Source organism: Phacochoerus africanus, chromosome 6, assembly GCF_016906955.1.
Source record: "Phacochoerus africanus isolate WHEZ1 chromosome 6, ROS_Pafr_v1, whole genome shotgun sequence".
Taxonomy (NCBI): domain Eukaryota; kingdom Metazoa; phylum Chordata; class Mammalia; order Artiodactyla; family Suidae; genus Phacochoerus; species Phacochoerus africanus.
In genome coordinates this window covers 88,656,754-88,675,293 of record NC_062549.1, presented here as the reverse complement: position 1 = coordinate 88,675,293, position 18,540 = coordinate 88,656,754, and the positions used below count along the sequence as shown (strand labels likewise).

General features: G+C 44.1%; 1 protein-coding gene across 2 annotated transcripts in view; it reads left to right on the top strand.

The window, feature by feature from the left end:
* The window catches only part of LOC125129404 (carboxyl-terminal PDZ ligand of neuronal nitric oxide synthase protein-like), a 333,217-nt gene that overhangs the window by 65,331 nt on the left and 249,346 nt on the right, over positions 1-18,540 (top strand). For both annotated transcript variants that reach the window (XM_047784057.1, XM_047784056.1), the window contains exon 2: positions 13,423-13,494. In XM_047784057.1, the coding sequence (XP_047640013.1) occupies positions 13,423-13,494 (72 nt within the window). The remainder of the gene's footprint in view (positions 1-13,422; positions 13,495-18,540) is intronic.

Genomic DNA, 18,540 nt, shown 5'->3' with positions numbered 1-18,540 from the left:
AGGCCCATGGGTGCCAGGTGATGAGAAATATTTTTACATGTTTGAGAGTAGAGTCTGAATCTTTGTGGAGGGCAGTTTTAGCTTGCCATAGGGGAGAGCTGTTGTCTGAGGTAGTAATCTCATCATCAGTGGTGGTATTTAAGCAAAGGCTGGTTAATGCCTTGGTAGGGATGTATAGAAGAGATTAAACTTTCAGATGCGTGTGGAGGGGTCGGGGTGTCAGACAGTGTGATCTATGTTTACTGTCCCTTCGAACCCTGAAATTCTACTTCCTTAATCTCACTGTAACACAACTTGTTCATTCGTTTTTCCCTTTTAGTTTCCAAATATTGGAATTTTTAAGTTAGAAAATGTATAATGTGTTATTTTACCTTTTTTTCTTGGTGTGCCTTAAAAATATATTCCTGCCTGGAAGTTTGGTACTGTTTGTATTTTGGGGTCACCCAAGTGAGCCCGGTTTACCCAGGCAGTCCCGGAAATGGCATGGTGTTTGCACTCTGCTCTAGATGCTTCAGTATGATACAGAAATTTATTTTGTGAGCTTCTGTTCAACTTTACTGCATTGGAGAGTAGGAATATGAAATGGGATTGCTAATACAATATAGAAAATACAGGAATTGTAAATGGGAGTTTTTTACAATATAGAAAAAAATCATTTTCTGGGTGGGAGAGAAATATATCTTTTAGAACTAGAACTAAAATTCAGTATAGGTATAGCTCAGTTTTCTCCCAAGGGTTATTTATTTGGTGAACACAAGAATCTTGATGACAAGCAGCAATACAGAAAGGCCCAGCAGAGAGATTTGAGCAGCCAGAATGGATGCTGAATTTCATAGCCTTATGTTGAAGGAGAGTGCTCAGAATCCAATTTGGTTGCGGTTGTACTTTCTTGTCCACAAGCAAACCAGAGGGGGGAGAGTTATTGTGTTGTTTTTTAAATAACAGCTTTATTGAGATATAATACACATAGTGTAAAATGCACCTAATAAGTATGTACAGTTCAGTGGTTTTTAGTATATTCACATAGTTGTGTGACCACTATGTATCTGATTGCAGAACATTTTCAGCCTCTCTAAAGGAAAACTTGTACCATTAGTGGTCATTTTCCCAATACCTGGCATTCACTAACCCACTTCCTATTTGTATGGATTTCCTATTCTGGACATCTTCTATAAATAGAATTGTATAATTAATATGTAGCCTTTTATATTCCAGCTTCTTTGATTTAGCTTGATGTTTTCAAAGTTCATCCATATTGTAGTATGTATCAGCACTTCATTCCTTTTTATTGCCAAATAATGTTGTATGGATATGCCACATTTTCTTTTTCCATTTATCCATGGGTGTACATTTGCGTTGTTTCCATTTTTTGGCTATCACACATAGTACTGATACAAACATTCATATTTAAGTTTTTGCATAGCCGTATGTCTTCCTTGCTCTTGGGCATAAACCTGGCAATGGAATTTCTGGTTTACACCTTAACTCTGTTTAACTTTTTGAGGATCTGTCAAGCTTTTCCAAAGTGGCTGCACTATTTCCTACCACAGTGTATGAAGATTCCCGTTTCTTCATATCCTTGTCAACACTTGTTATTGTGTCTTTTTAAAAAATTTTAGCTATTCTACTAGATATGAAGTATATCATTGTGGTTTTGATTTGTGTTTCCCCGATGAGTAATGGTTGAACATCTTTTCAAGTTCTTATTGGCCATTTGTGTATCTGCTGGGGAGGAGAGAGGGGCTGGAGTTTCCGTCCAATCTCAATGGCCAGTGACTGAATCAATTATGTCTATATAATAGAATCTCCATGAAAGTCCTCAACAGTGGGGTTTGGGGAGGTTCCAGGTTGGCGCTGGGAGGGCGATGTGCCCAGAGAGGCTCTCCAGAACTCTATTCTCCTTCCCATGTACTTTGCCCTGTGCATCTCTTCACCTGGCTGTTCATTTGTATTTTTTCTAATAATTCAGTACTAGTAAGTGAAGTGTTTCCCAGAGTTCTGGGAAATTATAGCAAATTATCGAACCTGAGAGGGGTCATAGGAACCCGTAATTTTTGGCTGATGGGTCCAAAGTATGGGAGGCCTCAGACCTGTGATTAGCATCTGAGGTGGAAGGGCAGTCTTGTGGGATGGAGCCTTTAAATGGAGTCTGTGCTAACTCTGGGTAGTTAGTGTCAGAAATGAGTTAGCTTATAGGATACCCAGTTGGTGTTGCAGAAGTGGAGAATTCTGTGGTGGGAAAAACCCACCCATTTGATATCAGAAGTGCTGGTAGTAAAAATAGTTTATAGATTTTTAACAGAGATCAACTGAACTTGTAGATCTATTGGGGGAAATATTGCCATCTTAACAGTATTAAGTCTGAACAATGAGCGTAGGAAGTCTATTAATTTATGTTGTCTTAAATTTCTTTCAATTAAGATTTGTAATTTTCAGTGTACATCTCAAATTTATTCCTATGCATTTTACTCTTTTTGAATACTACAATGTGCTGTTGTGAATAGAATTGTTTCCTTAACTTTTGAACTCATTCAAAAATTGGTTCTAATAAGGGCGTGTGTATGTTCCTTAGGATTTTCTATAGAAAGATCATGTTGTCTGTGAATAGAGATAGGTTTGCTACTGCTTTTTTCAGTCTGGATGCCTTTTGTTTCTTTTCTTACCTAATTTCACTGGCTGGGACTTGGAGATCAATGTTGAATTGAAGTGTTGATGAGTGTGAACATCTTTGACTTGGTCCTGATCTTCGAGAAAAAGCATTCAGTCCTTTATTTTTAATATGATGTTGGTCTGGATTTTTGTAGATGCCTTTTATTAGGTTGAGGAAGTTCTCTTCCATTGGTAATTTGTTGAGTGTTTTCATCATGAAAGAATATTGCTTTTTTGTTACTTTATGTCTCTTAGGAAGATCATATATGGTCTTTGTCTTTTTATTCTATTAATATGGTATGGTACATTAATTGATTTTTCATATGCTGAGCCAGTCTTGCGTTCTTGGGATAAATTCTACTTGGTCATTGTATATAATCCTTTTTATATGTTGTTAGATTTGTCTTGCTAGTACTTGTTTGTACTTGAGGATTTGGTGACGGTTGTTAAAGGCGGAAGCATATATGCCATATTATTACCATTCTTGCTGCTAACAGTGTAGAAAGCTTTAGAAAAATCCCCAAAAATCAGCCTCAAAGGCTCAAAATGCAGAGTAGTAACCTGGAGACATTTCTCAAGGAGTCATTGCTGATACTAGCTTATATTAATTGATGTATGTAATGGTTATTATGAATCTTGAAGAAATACATTTGATTCTAATTCAGAGTCTCAATTCTTAGGGAAGAGTATAATATATTTTAGGACAATTTCTAGTCAAGAAAGAGAAAAGAGAGAAGAGAAAAAGTTGGTGATTTAATAGCGGTGCATGCCAGTTATCTGTAAATTTTACTTGGTTGTGGGCTTTCGTTCATTGATAAAAGACCATTGTACTTGAGAGTCTGTATCCCCAACTCCAGGAAGGTTTTTCTGGTCAGATTATTCATCTGAAGGGAAGTGTGTGACAAGGTATTTACCTCAAACTGAGCCTATCTTGTGAGGTTCTGTGAGCAGTGTCATAGGGAGCCATTCCTGCTGGGGGTGCTGGTCATGGTGGTGGGGAGTCTCTCCATGTCTGTGTGGCCTGGTTACCGGTGACACTCTCTGCTCAGGCCCTTCCCTTCCCTCCTATTTGAGCCTCTGCATGTTTGGGTTGAATTCTCACTTTCATCCTCCCCTTAACTCCATTCCCCTTTTTTTTAAAATGGCTGCACCTGCAGCATATGGACGTTCCCAGGCTAGGGGTTGAATTGGAGCTGCAGCTGAAGCTTACGTCACAGTCATGGCACAGCCAGATCTGAGCTGCATCTGCCCCTACACAGCAGCTTGTGGCAATGCCAGATCCTTAACCCACTGAGCAAGGTCAGGGATTGAACCTGCATCCTCACAGACACTATGTGGAGTTCTTAACCCACTGAGCCACAAGTGGAGCTCCCTCCCTTCCATTTTGGATCACCTTGTTTTATGCACAATTGTTAGTCTAAGAGAATCCAAGAAGGCATTATTGTAAAGTGACAAATTTGGCATCTTCAAGTCTTGTTGGCCTACAAAGCAAGAGGTTTGATATAAAGAACATTGTCTCTTTATATGATATTTTAAAAACTTTACTTTGACCTTCATTATCTAATTTTGTTTCTTGTGACAGCCTTGACTTAGAGGCAGTACAGATACTAGCTATATAGCCTGTGGATGAAACAGGCTCGGAGAGTTGAAATACTTAGAATTTAGCAGGTATAGAGTGTTGGTGCTGGGAGGCCCCTCTCTAATGTCATCGTGAGGTCTTCTCATCACTGTGCTTCTTCAGTTTCCTGGTCCTCTCCAATAGTGGAGTAATTTTTTCCTTCCTTCAATGTCACTGCTCCATTTTCATAATGAACATCTTCAGTCCCATCCCCAAAAGCATTCAGTGAATCAGCGATGATCTCCCTTTTTCTACAAATCTTCATTCCCTGCAATTTTTCATTGGTTTGTTTTTGACCCCTTAATCATTCTGGTATCTGCACACAGGCTTCCTTGTCCAGCTCAATTTGAGTTTAATGTTGTGAACCAGGCCTTGTTGGAGCACTGGCGTATGTTCACCCGGACTGCTTATTTCCTACTGTAATTTTGGTGCATCAGTCCAGGGTAGGGAGACCCACTTTGGTTCTGATTCTGCCACTGACAAACTATATCCTGTTCTCTTTGAGCCTCAGGTTTTCCTTCTGTAAATTGAAGTGTTAGGTCAAATGACCTTTAAGGCCAATTAAGCGCTGCAGTTGGGTCTGAACTTCCTATGATTTCATCATGTTCCTTGTTGATCGCTCCATTCCTGGCTTACCTGGTGGCTTTACTGGAGATGATTTCATCATCATGGAACGTCAGTGTTTCTCTTTGCCTCTCACCATGCCTTGGGCTTCCTCCTTTTCCTTTTTTTTCCTAAGGCAAATAACCTGCTGCCACGTAAGCATCCCAGGTGAGTGAGTGGGGTGGAAAACGCTCCCTGATCAGAATGTAGCCCTAGTAGCCTCTGCTCCACACTTGCATCTAATGCAACCCAGAGATCTTAACTGCCGAGCTAAAGGCTTTCATTCAACAGCTAATAGTTGGAAAACCTGAACAGGCTTTCTGTCTTAACTGCTTTTTTCTTTCCTCTTTGCTGTATCAGTCAGAGGCTTCATAATAAGAAAAATAATCAAGCCAATCCATCTAAGCTTTTTCTTATGGAGACTAAAAGAACCCAAAGAGGCAGCCTCTCCGTGGGCACATTGGAGGGTTCGGTCTTACCCTCTGTGTGTTTTAGAGAATCGCAGGGCATTAGCTGCATAAAGACAAGTCACCACAATTATTTATTTTGCACCCAGCCCCTTAATGTTGAGGAGCAGGAAGGATTCTGCTGTGATCTCTGGCACATTCATCGGCCCCCGCTGAGCCCCTGATCAATAGTGACACAGTTACATCAGATGGCCTTCAAATAGTACTTCCTTTTTCAGATGGGCTGGGAGAGAGAGGAAGAAATATAAGTGCCTCATTCCTCTTAGACTACAAATAAATAAAGATGTGGTGTGCAGCTGCATTTCAAGCATTTTGGAAGCTTTTCTGGTGTGTGAGTGTTGGGGGGGCGGTTCGGGAGAGAAGAGGGGAGAAGAAAACCTGCACTGAGGCCTCTGTCTTGTTGCAGGCGGGGGTAAGGACCCCAGTAAAACTTCTAGGTTCCTACTCCCTGTTCTGCTCACCTCTGCACCTGGAGAGCAGACTTCAGAAGTGGGGAGTGGGGAACCCTCGAGGCCACTTTTCTCTTTTTCGTCCCCTCCCCCCAGAGCATTTAGTAGAAGGTCATTGGCTGAGTGTGTGCCCTGGAATCTGGGGCCACTGCTGCCGCTGCAGTTAATGCTGCTTTGTTTCATGCTCAATGAGGCGAGAACTTTCACCCAGGTCACATTCATAATCCCGCTCAGCAGGACGCTCAGCTGTGCACCAAGAGCAGTTTCTGCAGGCCAGGAAGAACTGGAGCAGTTGTGCTGGCTTGGAGTGGGGAGAATGGGATTTTTGACTCCAGTTCTGCCCTGAATTGTGTCCTTGGGCAAGTCATGGAACTTCTGTGGGTGGCAGTTGCCTCTTACTCGTTTAGTAGATAACTTGAGTCTTACTCTGCCAGGCAGGCCCTGTTCTAAGGGCTGGAAATGCAGGAGTATGAGGGCAAGGTCCCAGACCTCAGGGAGCTTCCGTCTGTTGGGGAAGGCAGATAGTGACCATGCAAATGAGGCAAACCCCCAAGTGCAAATCACTGTGTTAAATACTGGGAAGGAAACAAGACAATCTGAGAAAGAGTAACTTTAGATGGAATCATAATAGCGAACATTTATTAAATGCTGGCAGGATACCCAGCTGTGCTAAATGCTTTTCATATGTTCTTCCTTAATCTTTCTTTTGCGACATAACCTTGGACATGATTCCTAAGGTTTCTTCTGGGTTTGAAATTGCTTGCTCCTATGATACCAAGGTTTTAGCAGGTATCAGGACAGAGGATTGGTTAAGGAACTAACTCAGATGGGCACATCACAGGTGGTAAATTCTAGATATAAGCAGAATATCAGATTTCCTACTGCTCGTGTGTATTTTCTGAGAAGAGGACACAGTGTGGCCGGAAGACCTGAAGGGTTTGAGAAGGTAGGCAGGGTGACGGAATGGAAGCCAAGCCAGGTTTGGGACCTGAAGGGAGAGCGTTGATAAGGATGCAGGCAGCAGGGAGGGTCCAGGAGGGAGGAGAACACGCCCCTCTTCTGCCATCTGCTGACTGCTTCGGGTTGCGTTGTCCACCTCTGTAATAAGAGGGTTGTCTTCTTGAACCTCATTTGGAAATGCTTTGGGCTGAGGCTGTGGAACTGAGAAGTTTCCAGAGAGAAGATGTGAGCTGGGAATCCCAAGATCCCGGGACCTTTACATTGTGCCCACTTATGAAGGCCCTGTCCATTTACCCCAGGAGAGTGTGACGCTGTGGTCTTTCCCCGGGCCTTGCCTGCATTAGCCAGTCAGTGAGGTTCTAATTGTGCCATGACACAAGATCCTGCTCTCTGAAGAGTATATTTTTGTTCTTAAAGAGTTGACGTGACTGATCTTGAATCCTAAATCTACTTCCTGAGCCGAGCAGCTGCCACCTTCTGCTGGACTTCTCAGAGTCTCACGCACGTGTGCAGTTTGGAGGTCACTGAAGACCTGGGTGGGGTTTATACATGATTTGGGGTCTAACTTTCTGCCAGGGATTCCTGTTCACTTTCAGGCTTCTCTGACCATCTCCCCAGGCCATCTGAATGAGCATTTTGGCCCAAGTTCCAGCCAGCCTGTGTTGCACTTGGGCGATTGTGCTGTTGGGCAGAACTGTGCAAACCAGGTCTTACCTAGTGCAGTCCTCTCCTGAAGGGTAGATTCCAGTCTCTGCCTGCTTTTGGTCTCTCTCCAGTGCCTTCAAAGTTATTTTTATTATTTCAGTTAATGGACTTTGTTTTTCAGAGAGGTTTTAGGGTTACAGAAAATTGAGTAGCAAGGACATAGTTCCCATATACCCCCTCACCCCCCCTCACGTTCCCCTGTGATTAACATCTTGCACTAGTGTGTGCCCTGGAATCTGGGGTTGATTTGTGGTAGTGCATTTGTTACAGTTGATGAGCCAAATATTGATAAATTATTATTAAGTAATGTCCATGGTTTATATGTATCCATAGTTCATTCTTTGTACATTTTAAGCAGTTATTTTTTTTTAATAACTTGTCCAGAGTTTATTGGAGGCCTAGTCTGAGGATACTCGTTTCTTCATCATTATCACAAACTGAATCATCTGATGCATTTCTTTTTGATTCATGCATAAGCTTTGCCCTGGTCTCTGGACGCACGTGACAGAAACCTTGTAAATAAAGGGAGCCCCTTGAGGAGGGTGAGGGCAGAAAGCCTAACAAGTTGTTGGGTGGCGAGGATATTCATGACTGTGTTAAGCTGTTAAGTCTTGCTGCTTTGAGTGTTGGGATTCGTGTAACCAGGAAACACTACAGTTTAGTTTATCACTGTCTTTAGAGGTTCATCTCCAGAAAATAGGGTGGAAATAAGAAAATGAAAAAAACAAAACAAAAAACCCTCCAAAAACCCCCCAACTTCATGAGGTATTAATTTACCACCAAGACTGAGGTTGTCCGGAAACTTAGAGCGAATATCGGAAGTCCTTTGGTTAACCTTATTTGCAGTTAACTCCTGCTTGTCTGGAAGATGTAGCTACAGATAGAACTGACACAGATGATCTCCTCTCTTGCTTACTCAGTGTAATTTACATCTGCCTGCTAGTTTTTTTTCTTTTTTTCTTTCTAGATGGTAATAAAAAAGAAGCAGGCTCTCATATTTTAAAATTTCTTTACCTTATTCCCCCTTTAAGCTCTCTGGTAGATATTCTGAATAGAGGCTCTGTGGCATTTCATAGTGGGGATTCCTAGAAGACAGACACAGAAGTCCTAAGTCTTACCAAGTACCAGGTGATTAAAAATCCACCAACAGAAAGGTTGGATAAGCCAGGAATTGCTTGTGCTACAATAAGAACTTCTGGCTTAGGTCCATTTCAGATACTGGGTAAAAGTCAGGAAAGTTTATGGAATCACAATGGAGTGGGATGGTTGACTGGAAAAAGCAGGCTGATGCCTGTGATGCTGGAACACCAGGCAGGCTCTAGGGCTTGAGGCCTCTTTGTCTGCCCCTTCTCAGAGTAGAGATTCTCCCATGAGCACTTGGGTTCATCCTTGGATATGCTAGTCAGGTATGTTTTGAGTACCTCCTATGTGCCTGGACCTCAACTAGGCATGGTCAACCAGTATGAATAAAACACGTACCTAGCCACATGCTATAAAAGAACTATAGGGAGTTATGGGATTCAGTCATACAAGCACCTCACCTTCCCTAGAGGTCAGCAAAAGGAGCTCAAAGTGGTGGTACAGATCCATGGGATTGGGGAGAGAAGTGGGTAGAAGAAGAGCATCCTTACACAGGGAAGAGGATGTGAGAAGATTTGATGTGTTTGAGGACCATCTGAATAATGGAGAGGCCAGGAGTGCAAGAAGAAACTGCATCATGTGGGCTGTGTCGGCCAGGCCGAGGGTTTGGTCGTCTTTAGAGTAGTTGGAAGCAAGCAGGTGGTTCCTAAGCCAGAGAGGTACCACAATCTGATTTGCATTTGAAAGAGATCACTGATAGCCTAGGGAAGAGTGGTTTGGAGGGGGCCAGGGTGGGGACAGTCGAGAAACCAGTGAGGAGGTCTTTGTGTAGATTAAGGGAGAGAGAAAGGTTTTCTGGGATCAGGTAGTGGAAGCATCTCTGGAAAGGTGGAAGAGAGAGGATTGATAGGTGAGGTTGCTGATTAGCTCCAATGGCTAAGGGAGAGGCACATTCAGGGATGACTCCCTGGTTTCAGTCTTGAGTACTTGATGGATGGACTGGGGGCTGTTAATCATAATGAGAAAGGCAAAGGGAGGAGCATGACCTGGAGGATAGAGGGGAAGAAAGCAGGAGTTCCCATTCTGGAAATTATTCCTCTGATTCCCAGATCTTGAGTCAACCCGCCTCTGTTGTCCCAGGAGCCCCCTGGATCCCAGTGTCCTGCAAGAGGCAGATGAAGGGGGTGCCATGTCTGAATGATAACATGTTCATCCTGTGTCAGCCTTTGACTGAAGGCAGGGCATTAGTTTTGACCCAGTCCTGTAGAAGGTGACAGAAGCCTGGGTGTCTGAAGGTTGTTAGTTAAGCAGGTGGATGAGGATCAGGCCTGGGAGCCAGTTTTCCAATTTTGGAGGTGCTGGCGCTAGGTTCAGTTTGCCAGGGAAATGATGATGAGCTTAACCATTGAAGTGGAATGGTTGGAAGAAGCACCTGGAAGGTGGGTCTGGTCTCAGGCTGTGTCTTAAACTTTGCCCTAAATGGAGCCTCATGATGGACTGAAGTTAGTTGTGGAGCTGCTGATGGTGAGTTATCGAGATACTCTTTTTGTTGTGAGGTTAGACAGGTACACAATGGCAGTAATCACTTATCATACCCTATAGTTTTACCCTGAGGGGTGGGCTTTCTGACCCCTCCCTGGCTTCTCTGTGGCTTTGCTTTTTAATTGATGATTAGTGTGGATATTTAGCTTTTGAACCCTCCTTTGTGTTTCCTTTTTAGTTGTTAGGTCCTCACCTACAGCGTATGGAAATTCCCAGGCTAAGGGTTGAATTGGAGCTGCCACTACGGGCCTACACCTCAGCCATAACACAGGATCTCAGCAGTGTATGTGACCTAGGCCACAGCTCACAGCAATGTCAGATCCTTAACATACTGAGCAAGGCCAGGGATTGAACCCACATCCGCATGGATACTAGTCGGGTTCTTAACCCACTGAGCCACATCAGAAACTTCCAAGCTTCCTTTTGATTTCCTTGAATAACCTTCACGTGCAGCTCTGGTCGAGATGATAGACTGCTCCAGACTCATTCTCAGATTTGGATTTTGTTCACATGATGGGAAGGAAGATGAGTGAGTGTGTGGTGTGATTATGAGTGGGATGTGTTAGTGTGGGATGACTCTGTGCATGCTTTGTGTGGGGTGTGTGAGATGAGTGTGTATGCGGGAGGGGAGTGACTCGTATGACATGTGAAGTGTGTGAGCATGTGTGCATGTAGGTGTGTGGTGCATGCATGCACAATACCAGCTTGGCTGATGGCGTGCAGGGGACACTAATGGGGTGAATATGTTAGGTGTCCTTACGTGAGTGCCTTCACGTGCAGAATGCTACTCCCTTGTTAGGAAGCCTTGTCCAAAGCTAGGAAGCCACCTCTCTGCTCTCTCTGTGTTGCTTCCATTCTCTCTGTACCCTGACTGCTTTGGGAGACTCAGTCTAGCAGCACCCCTTCCTGAGGCGGGATGGGGATAGGGTCCCCTCTGGGTATTTGCATTTGGGCCCACTTGTGGATGTTACCAAGTAGCAAGCCCTTGCCTGGGGTCACAGGGGTCAGTGTGGGAGGACCGTACAGTCCCCCAGGTTCACCTGTCACAGGTGACCTTGCTCGGACTCGAGGTCCTGGCTCTCATGTGGTGGCAGAGGGAACACAAACCCTGAAGGCGTGATTGCTAGATCAGTGCTGACTGCTCAGAGTTCAGGGCAGGAGCCATCAGGCGTGCAGCATTTGGGAGAGGGAGCATGGAAACTGCCCCCGGCTGGGGGTGGTACTTCGAAGTTGGTCAGTCACAAACCAGGCCTTGCGTCATTCCTGGCTGTGTGGGTCACTGACATGCTGACAGACTGTGGGGCCTCAGCAGAGCTCAGAGGGGAGAAATGCCAGCCATGGTTAAACTGACAGCATGCTTAGAGCCTTTGGTTGAGGGGGCTGTTTACTTGGCTGTGGTGAGGCTGTCCATTGGGTCCGGACTGCAGTGTGCTCCCTGCTTACTATGGACTGCTTGGAATCGCCGTCTTCAGTGCATTGCACAAACTGGATCGATCATAGGGGAAATCCTTTCCCAGTATTTTGTTTTTGAAAACCTCCTCACTGGGGCCAGCCTTAGTTCCCAATTTTATGAAGAACCTTCTGTTCCTGAAACCACAGGAAATATGTTTCCTGCAGAAATGACTCTCTTGCTCTTATCTTCAGTTAATGCAATCTTTGGTTGGGTAGACTTTTAAATTACCCTGGGGCTGTTAATTTCTAGGCTATCCCCTGGGCTATTTTATATAATGTTTGTATAAAAAGAGAAGGCAAATCCCAGTTGGTCAGTGTGGAATGGGATGGGGTCTTTGAAGGAACTCCAATAGTATGTGCTTAATAAGTGTTGGGTTGTCCTCTTTGCTTGCTTCATCCTGCTAAGTAATGATATCTAGAAATTATAAATTGTATCCAGCCATCCCACTTGTAGGAATGCAGCCTTAAGGGCTTTGGATGATCTCGAAGGTGTATAGATGAAGTGGTTTGTGGCGAAAGATGTCCAAGTTAAACTTAAATTCAAAAAATCAGGGAGTTCCCATTGTGGCGCAGTGGTTAACGAATCTGACTAGGAACCGTAAGGTTGTGGGTTCGATCCCTGGCCTTGCTCAGTGGGTTAAGGATCCAGCATTGCTGTGAGCTGTGGTGTAGGTTGCAGATGTGGCTTGGATCCCATGTTGGTGTGGCTCTGGCGTAGGCCGGTGGCTACAGCTCCGATTCGACCCCTAGCCTGGGAACCTCTATATGCTGTGGGAGCGGCCCTAGAAAAGGCAAAAAAGCCAAAAAAAAAAAAAAATCGGGTTGCAGAACAATGTAAGTAGCATGAACCTTTTTACATAAGAGACATTTCCCTGTCTATGAATATGTATGTCCATCAATATACAAAAAGTGATGTACTTTGGACAGTGGGGCACTTTATTCTTTTGCTCTGTATATTTCTGCATTATTTGAAATAGTGTCCAGCAAGAAATTATTCATATATTAAACAACCTACAGGTCATTTGGTTTTGAAAATAATTAAAAAGTCTAATCAGGTTAAAAGTTTTAATACCTAACTAGTTTATTCCTTTCCTCCATTTCGGAAATTACTCATGTGTGAGGTCTCAATAACATCCAGGGCTTACTTAGTGAAGTTCCATTAATTAAAAAAGAATTATGTATCCTTCTTTTTTTATTCTTTGGGGCTGCTTTAATATGTGCAAAGCCTATTTCTGTAGGAGATTTATCCCTTATTTCATTTAATCTTTACCAAAATCCCATTTTCTAGATGAGGAAACTGAGACAAAGACAAAATAACTACTTGCCACAAAAGGTAGTGGTGGGAGATTCTTCCTGCCCAAGTCTTTCTGGTTCAGAAACCTGCTTGTTTAAACATAGTGCTTGGCTGCATCTCTAAGAACAAGATGAAAAAGAAAGCTGTCTCTTGTTTTGCTTTTTTTATTTTATTTTTTGTCTTTTCTAGGGCTGTACCCATGGCATATGGAGGTTCCCATGCTGGGGGTCTAATCAGAGCTGAAGTCACCAGTCTACGCCAGAGCCACAGCAATGCCAGATCTGAGCCACATCTGTGACCTACACCACAGCTCACGGCAACGCTGGATCCTTAACCACTGAGTGAGGCCAGGCATCGAACCCACAACCTCGAGGTTCCTAGTCAGATTCATTAACCACTGAGCCACAACAGGAACTCCTTCTTGTTTTGCTTTTTATAAAGTTAGAAATAGTTTCTAAACACAGCATCCTTTTGGCTCTTAATTTCCTCATCCATAAAATGCAAAGATGAACTGGCTGACCTCGAAAGGTCTTTCTAGCGTAATAGTCCATTAGTGACACTTGCCATCCCTATTCTCAACGAATGTTTGCTTCTTCCCCACAGTATGTAGGAAGCCTGGATGTGCCGAGGCCTAACAGCAGAGTGGAGATCGTGGCTGCCATGCGCAGGATCCGGGTGAGTGACTGGAAGTGGGGCTGTGTGAGCTGGAACTCCAGCATCCTACCTGCTTACCCTTTTGGAAGGTACTGGAGATGCCGACATGGATAGCTGCATCCTTTGCGAACTCCAGACCCGTCTCCTTACACTGTCCAGGGAAGCAATTCTGAGTTAGGTGGTTGATCAAGGTTAAAACGGATATGACGGTTGGAGGGCTACCACCCTCCCTGTCTTGTGACCTGCTGCTTCTCAAGCTGAGACACATGTTACCCTTGAGGATGTGTAGCATCTGCTGGAAGTGAGAGAGACTTGGTGAAGTATCTGTTTTTATCCAAGGATTTTAGGGAAAAGGTTTAGGAATTAGCTGATAATTGGCTTAAAGCATTTAAAAAGTAAAAGCATTTTGTGGCACGTAAAGATTTACTTACATTTCTAAGAACAAATGTGGAATTTGAGCAAAATTTCTTTAGTTGGTTGCTTTAGGTTCTAGATGTGTGTGCATTTTCCTCCACCGTTTCAGATACTCTTCAAGAGTTTGGTCATCTTTCCAACCCATTGCTTTCTGAGTCTGGTATGTAGAACAGCGATTAAATAAAAATTAAGTTGTCTTCTGATCACGGTGCAGGAATTTGCCCATGTGCTCTGTTATGAAACAAGAAGTTAGATTTGTGCATTTCAGAGGTGGGGTTGGGATTGGTCAAATGAGTCGTCATGACTTTTGGAGAGAATTGGTGTTGGAGGTGGCTGGATTGGTCATCCTGGATGCAGCTTGGTTTGGTCTCTTTGTCTTCTAGAAGAATCTACTCACCTCAGGGGAAAACATATAGCAGTTGTTGGGAGCTTCATGTTTCCCAATTTTACTTTCAGTCAATTTGTCTGAGCAACAGAAATCTCAATTCAGTGGCAGCAATTTGGGGAAGAAAATTAGTATGTTTGCTTTTGTTTCTCTAAGCAGTTCATCAGTGTAATAAAATAATCTTTTCATTGCTTTGGCCTTCCCAGTCCTTCAGCATTCTTTATTGTTAAGTTGAATTTGTTGAAACTAGTATTAAATACCACAATACTCTTTTTCATGGACATAGGAATGATTCACTTCAAAGCACTTTCACATGAGTTCATTTAATGTAACCAGCTGTGAAGTGGGGGGTCATGTTACCCTCATTTTCTAGATTAAAGTGAGACTCAGTCACAGGGGTCTAGACATGGTAGGCATGGGGCCTGATTGCAGCTCTCCACTTGGTCTTGGGAAGACATGCAAAATGCATCGCCCCTTTGGCTTCAGGCCTGGCATTCGGTACTCCTAGGCCTCTTCTCTTCCTCACCTTCCCACTCGGAGAGAAAGCACCGGGGCCTCAGCTGGGCTGTTGCCATTGAATGGGTTGCTGCTCTCACCACAGTTGTCACCATTGCTGCTGTGATAAGGACTGGACCTGGAGCTGGCCTGTCCTTGGGGCTTCTACCAAAAAAGTCACTTTCTAATTCATACTTGACTAAGACAGGGAATATGTTGTTGCTAATATCACTGTCATTATTAGACATATCTTTATTAATAATAGCAGCTATTAATCATAGGCGCTGCTATTCAGCATTTACTATTGATAGGTGCTTTATTAGGCCGTTTCATATTGATAAGATGGTTTCTTTTCTTTCTTCTTTTTTTTTGTCTTTTTGGGGCCATACCTGTGGCACATGGGGTTCCCAGGCTAGGGGTCGAATTGGAGCTATAGCTGCCAGCCTACACCACAGCCACAGCAACGCCAGATCTGAGCTACGTTGGTGACCTACACCATAGCTCATGGCAATGCTGGATCCTTAACCCACTGAGCGAGGCCAGGGATCGAACCTGCAACCTCATGGTTCCTAGTTGGATTCGTTTCCACTGCGCCACAACAGGAAGTCTATATTGGTGTCATGTTATTTATTGTTTGCAACTACTCTAGCCGAGGTGAGGGTATTATTATTAACATTTTGTAGATGAGAAAACGGAAGTCTGGAGTGCTCAGTAATTAATTCTGGATCAAACTGGTGTCAGGAGTTGGAGCGGGATTCACACTTTTCTAATTTGGGTGATGACCCCAGCTGGACAACCTAAAAGCTGGGGCGTGGAACTTGCGCAGGGGGCCATTCAGTGGCAGAAATAGAACTTTGTAGAAGGAACAGAAGTATAGGAAAACATCGCCTCAAAGCAACGGAGGATCAGGGTGTGTGGTGGGGCTGGCCATGCTTGGGATCTGGAGCGCTTTAGGGCTGGAGTAGGGCCTCTGTCTCCTTTTCCCTCATCACCTGTCAGCCTGATGGCCATGTGCCAGTGGCTCCGTTCCTTATGACCTGCTTCCAGTGCTTAATGAGCAGCTCATTAAGTTAGAGGGAGAAATTAATTGGCCAGAAAGCTGTTTGGTCTGGCTGTCCAGTCATTTGTTTAGTCTGGCCACCAATAAGAACTCTGAGTGTGTGTTTTACCCTGAACCCCCCAATTCACTGCTTGGTTCAGGCTGCTATTTTCTTTTCTTCTCTCCCTTTCAAAAGCTGTTTAGGCGGTAATTACAGTTGTCAAGAACTAGGGCATGGGATTTCTGTGTAAAGGACTGTTTCTGACTTTGTCCTTTTGTGTTGAACGGTGACAGGCTAACGTCAGACAGGACATAGCGGAGTTTGGTTCCTGGATTCACAGGAGGCAGGCCTCCAGCTTGGCCCAGAGCAGCGGCTCTTCTCCTCTCCGAGAGATGCAGTTACTATGGGGCCTTAGGTCTGTGAAACATGTCGTGCCTCACCAGACCCTCTAGACGTCAGTTTCCCCCCAGTCCTCTCTGGAGCCCTGCACAGGACAGTGGGTATAGCAGTGCAGATGGCCTCTGTTTCACAGAGAGGGGAGGACTCAGAGTGAGGGACCGGCCTGAGGGGGGCCAGATTCACCTTCTGAGTTGGGGCTGCAGCAGGTGTATGGATTCCTGTGCCTGCCCCAGGACCACACCCAGGGTGTTGACTCTGAGCTAAATATATCATCCGTTGATTTGACTGATGTTTTTCCTCTTTTCCTCTGCCTATTTCTCACTGGTTCTCTCACCGTACAGATTTTCTTTTAAAGTTCATATTATCTATCTTTGGCATCTTTTTCCTTTTTTTTTTTTTTTTAGTGTGCTTTCAAAGATTTTTTTCCCCCCCAGTGGCTGATAAACACATCATATTATTTAACTATTTAAAAGTGTATAACTCAGTGGTTTGAAGTCTATTTACACGATTGGGTAAAAGACCACTCTAAAATGTCATCTTGCAAAACTGATACTCCGTATCGATTACATGCTAATTCTCCCACCCTCTTCCTCCAGCCCTTGGCCACCGTCTTTACATTTTCTGTTTCTATGATTTTGATTACTCAAAACTTCATCTGTGTGGAATCATACTGTATTTGCCATCCTGCGTCTGGCTTATTTCACTTAGTATATCTTTAAGATTCATCCACATCATTGCATGTGACAGGATTCTTCCTTTTTAAAGGCTGCGTAGTATTCAATGGAATGTATATAACGCATTTTCTTTACTAGTGTATCTGTTGGACACTTGGGTTTCCTTCTCCTTTTGGCCATTGTGAATAAATACTGCAATGAATGTGGATATGCAAACACTTCTTGGAGATCCTGTTTTGAATTCCTGTGGCCACATGCTCAGAAGTGGGATTGCTGGATTATGTGGTAATTCTTTTTCAAAATGTTTTGAGGAAACTCCATACGGTTTTCCATAATGGTTGTACCATTTTTATTCCCCCAACTCTGTATAAGGGTTTCGAGATTTTTTTTTTTTCTCTGTAACATGTGCACCTTCTCAGGTGCTGGCCCTTTCAAGAAATGAGTTTTCTTTTCCTGGCAGGGGATCTGTTGGAGGGAGCACTTGCAGTGTTTCTGAGTGGTCTCAGGGAGCAGGACCTGCATTCACAGTGGATTGCCAGATTACTCGTTGACACAGGGGACTCCTGGCTGGGTCACCCTGTGCCAGGGTGTGTGAGTTCATTACACTGGATTCTGAGAACTAGATTTTGGGTTGTGAATGGTTGTAGCTGCAGCGTTAGCGCAATTGTCATGGTATGAATTTGGCACATAAGTGGATGGATTCATCAGGACTTCTTGGAAGGCCTCTTCTGAATTTCGCACCTTCACCTTCTGCTTCTCTAACATTCCAAGTAGAACCACTTCTGGCCCTGCCCTGGTCACTCAGGGTTCCTCTGCTTGGAGACACAGCTTGTTGGTCAGGCTCTGGTGACCAGCATTGGCCTGCTCCCAGGGCAGCATGTTTGGAGGCTGCTTAGAGTGGGGACTGCTCAGGTGAGAGCCCGAACCCTGGGAGATGGTGGAGGAAGAAGCGAGGAGCAGGCGAGCCAGCCTGCTTGGCGGTGGAAGAGTGTTGAGTGCTTCCTTTTGCCCCTTGACTAGTGGTTATTATTCATGTATATTTATTACTTGGACATTTGCAGCTTTAAACACGCTTTCACATACATGATTTCATTTGGTCAGCCCAGAGCCTTCTCATTTGTTACCCCCGCTTGACATGAGGTGGGACAGGGAGGAAGGAATGGAAAACCTGGCTCTCCAGCTATGTCAACCAGTATAATGTATGTGTGATCATTCATTTCCTCACTCACTTATTCGTTAGATATTTATGGAACACCCTAGGCCGTGCCGATGTTTCAGTATTCTGTTGGGTGCTGATATTCAGCAGTGGATGAGCCAGGCACATGACTAATGATAGAGTGTTAAAAAAATGGTAAGAAGCTAAGAAAGTATGTAACTGGGAGGTGCAACCTAATTTGAGGGAGACAGGAAAGGCCTGTGGGTTACTGAGGGATGGAGTCAGTGATCAGTAGATAGGGCAGCCAGGTGGCCCCTGAAATGAAGGTATTGTGGCTCAGGGAGGACTTGCAGCTCCTGGAGGGAGGTGACCACATCACATCATACTGTCTTTGAACTCCAGCTGCCTAACTTAGTGCCCGACCGTTAATACACACTCAGTAGTGTTTTTGGAATGAATGACTTCAGTGGTTCCCCCCCTCCCCAATAAAATGTACTAGCTCAC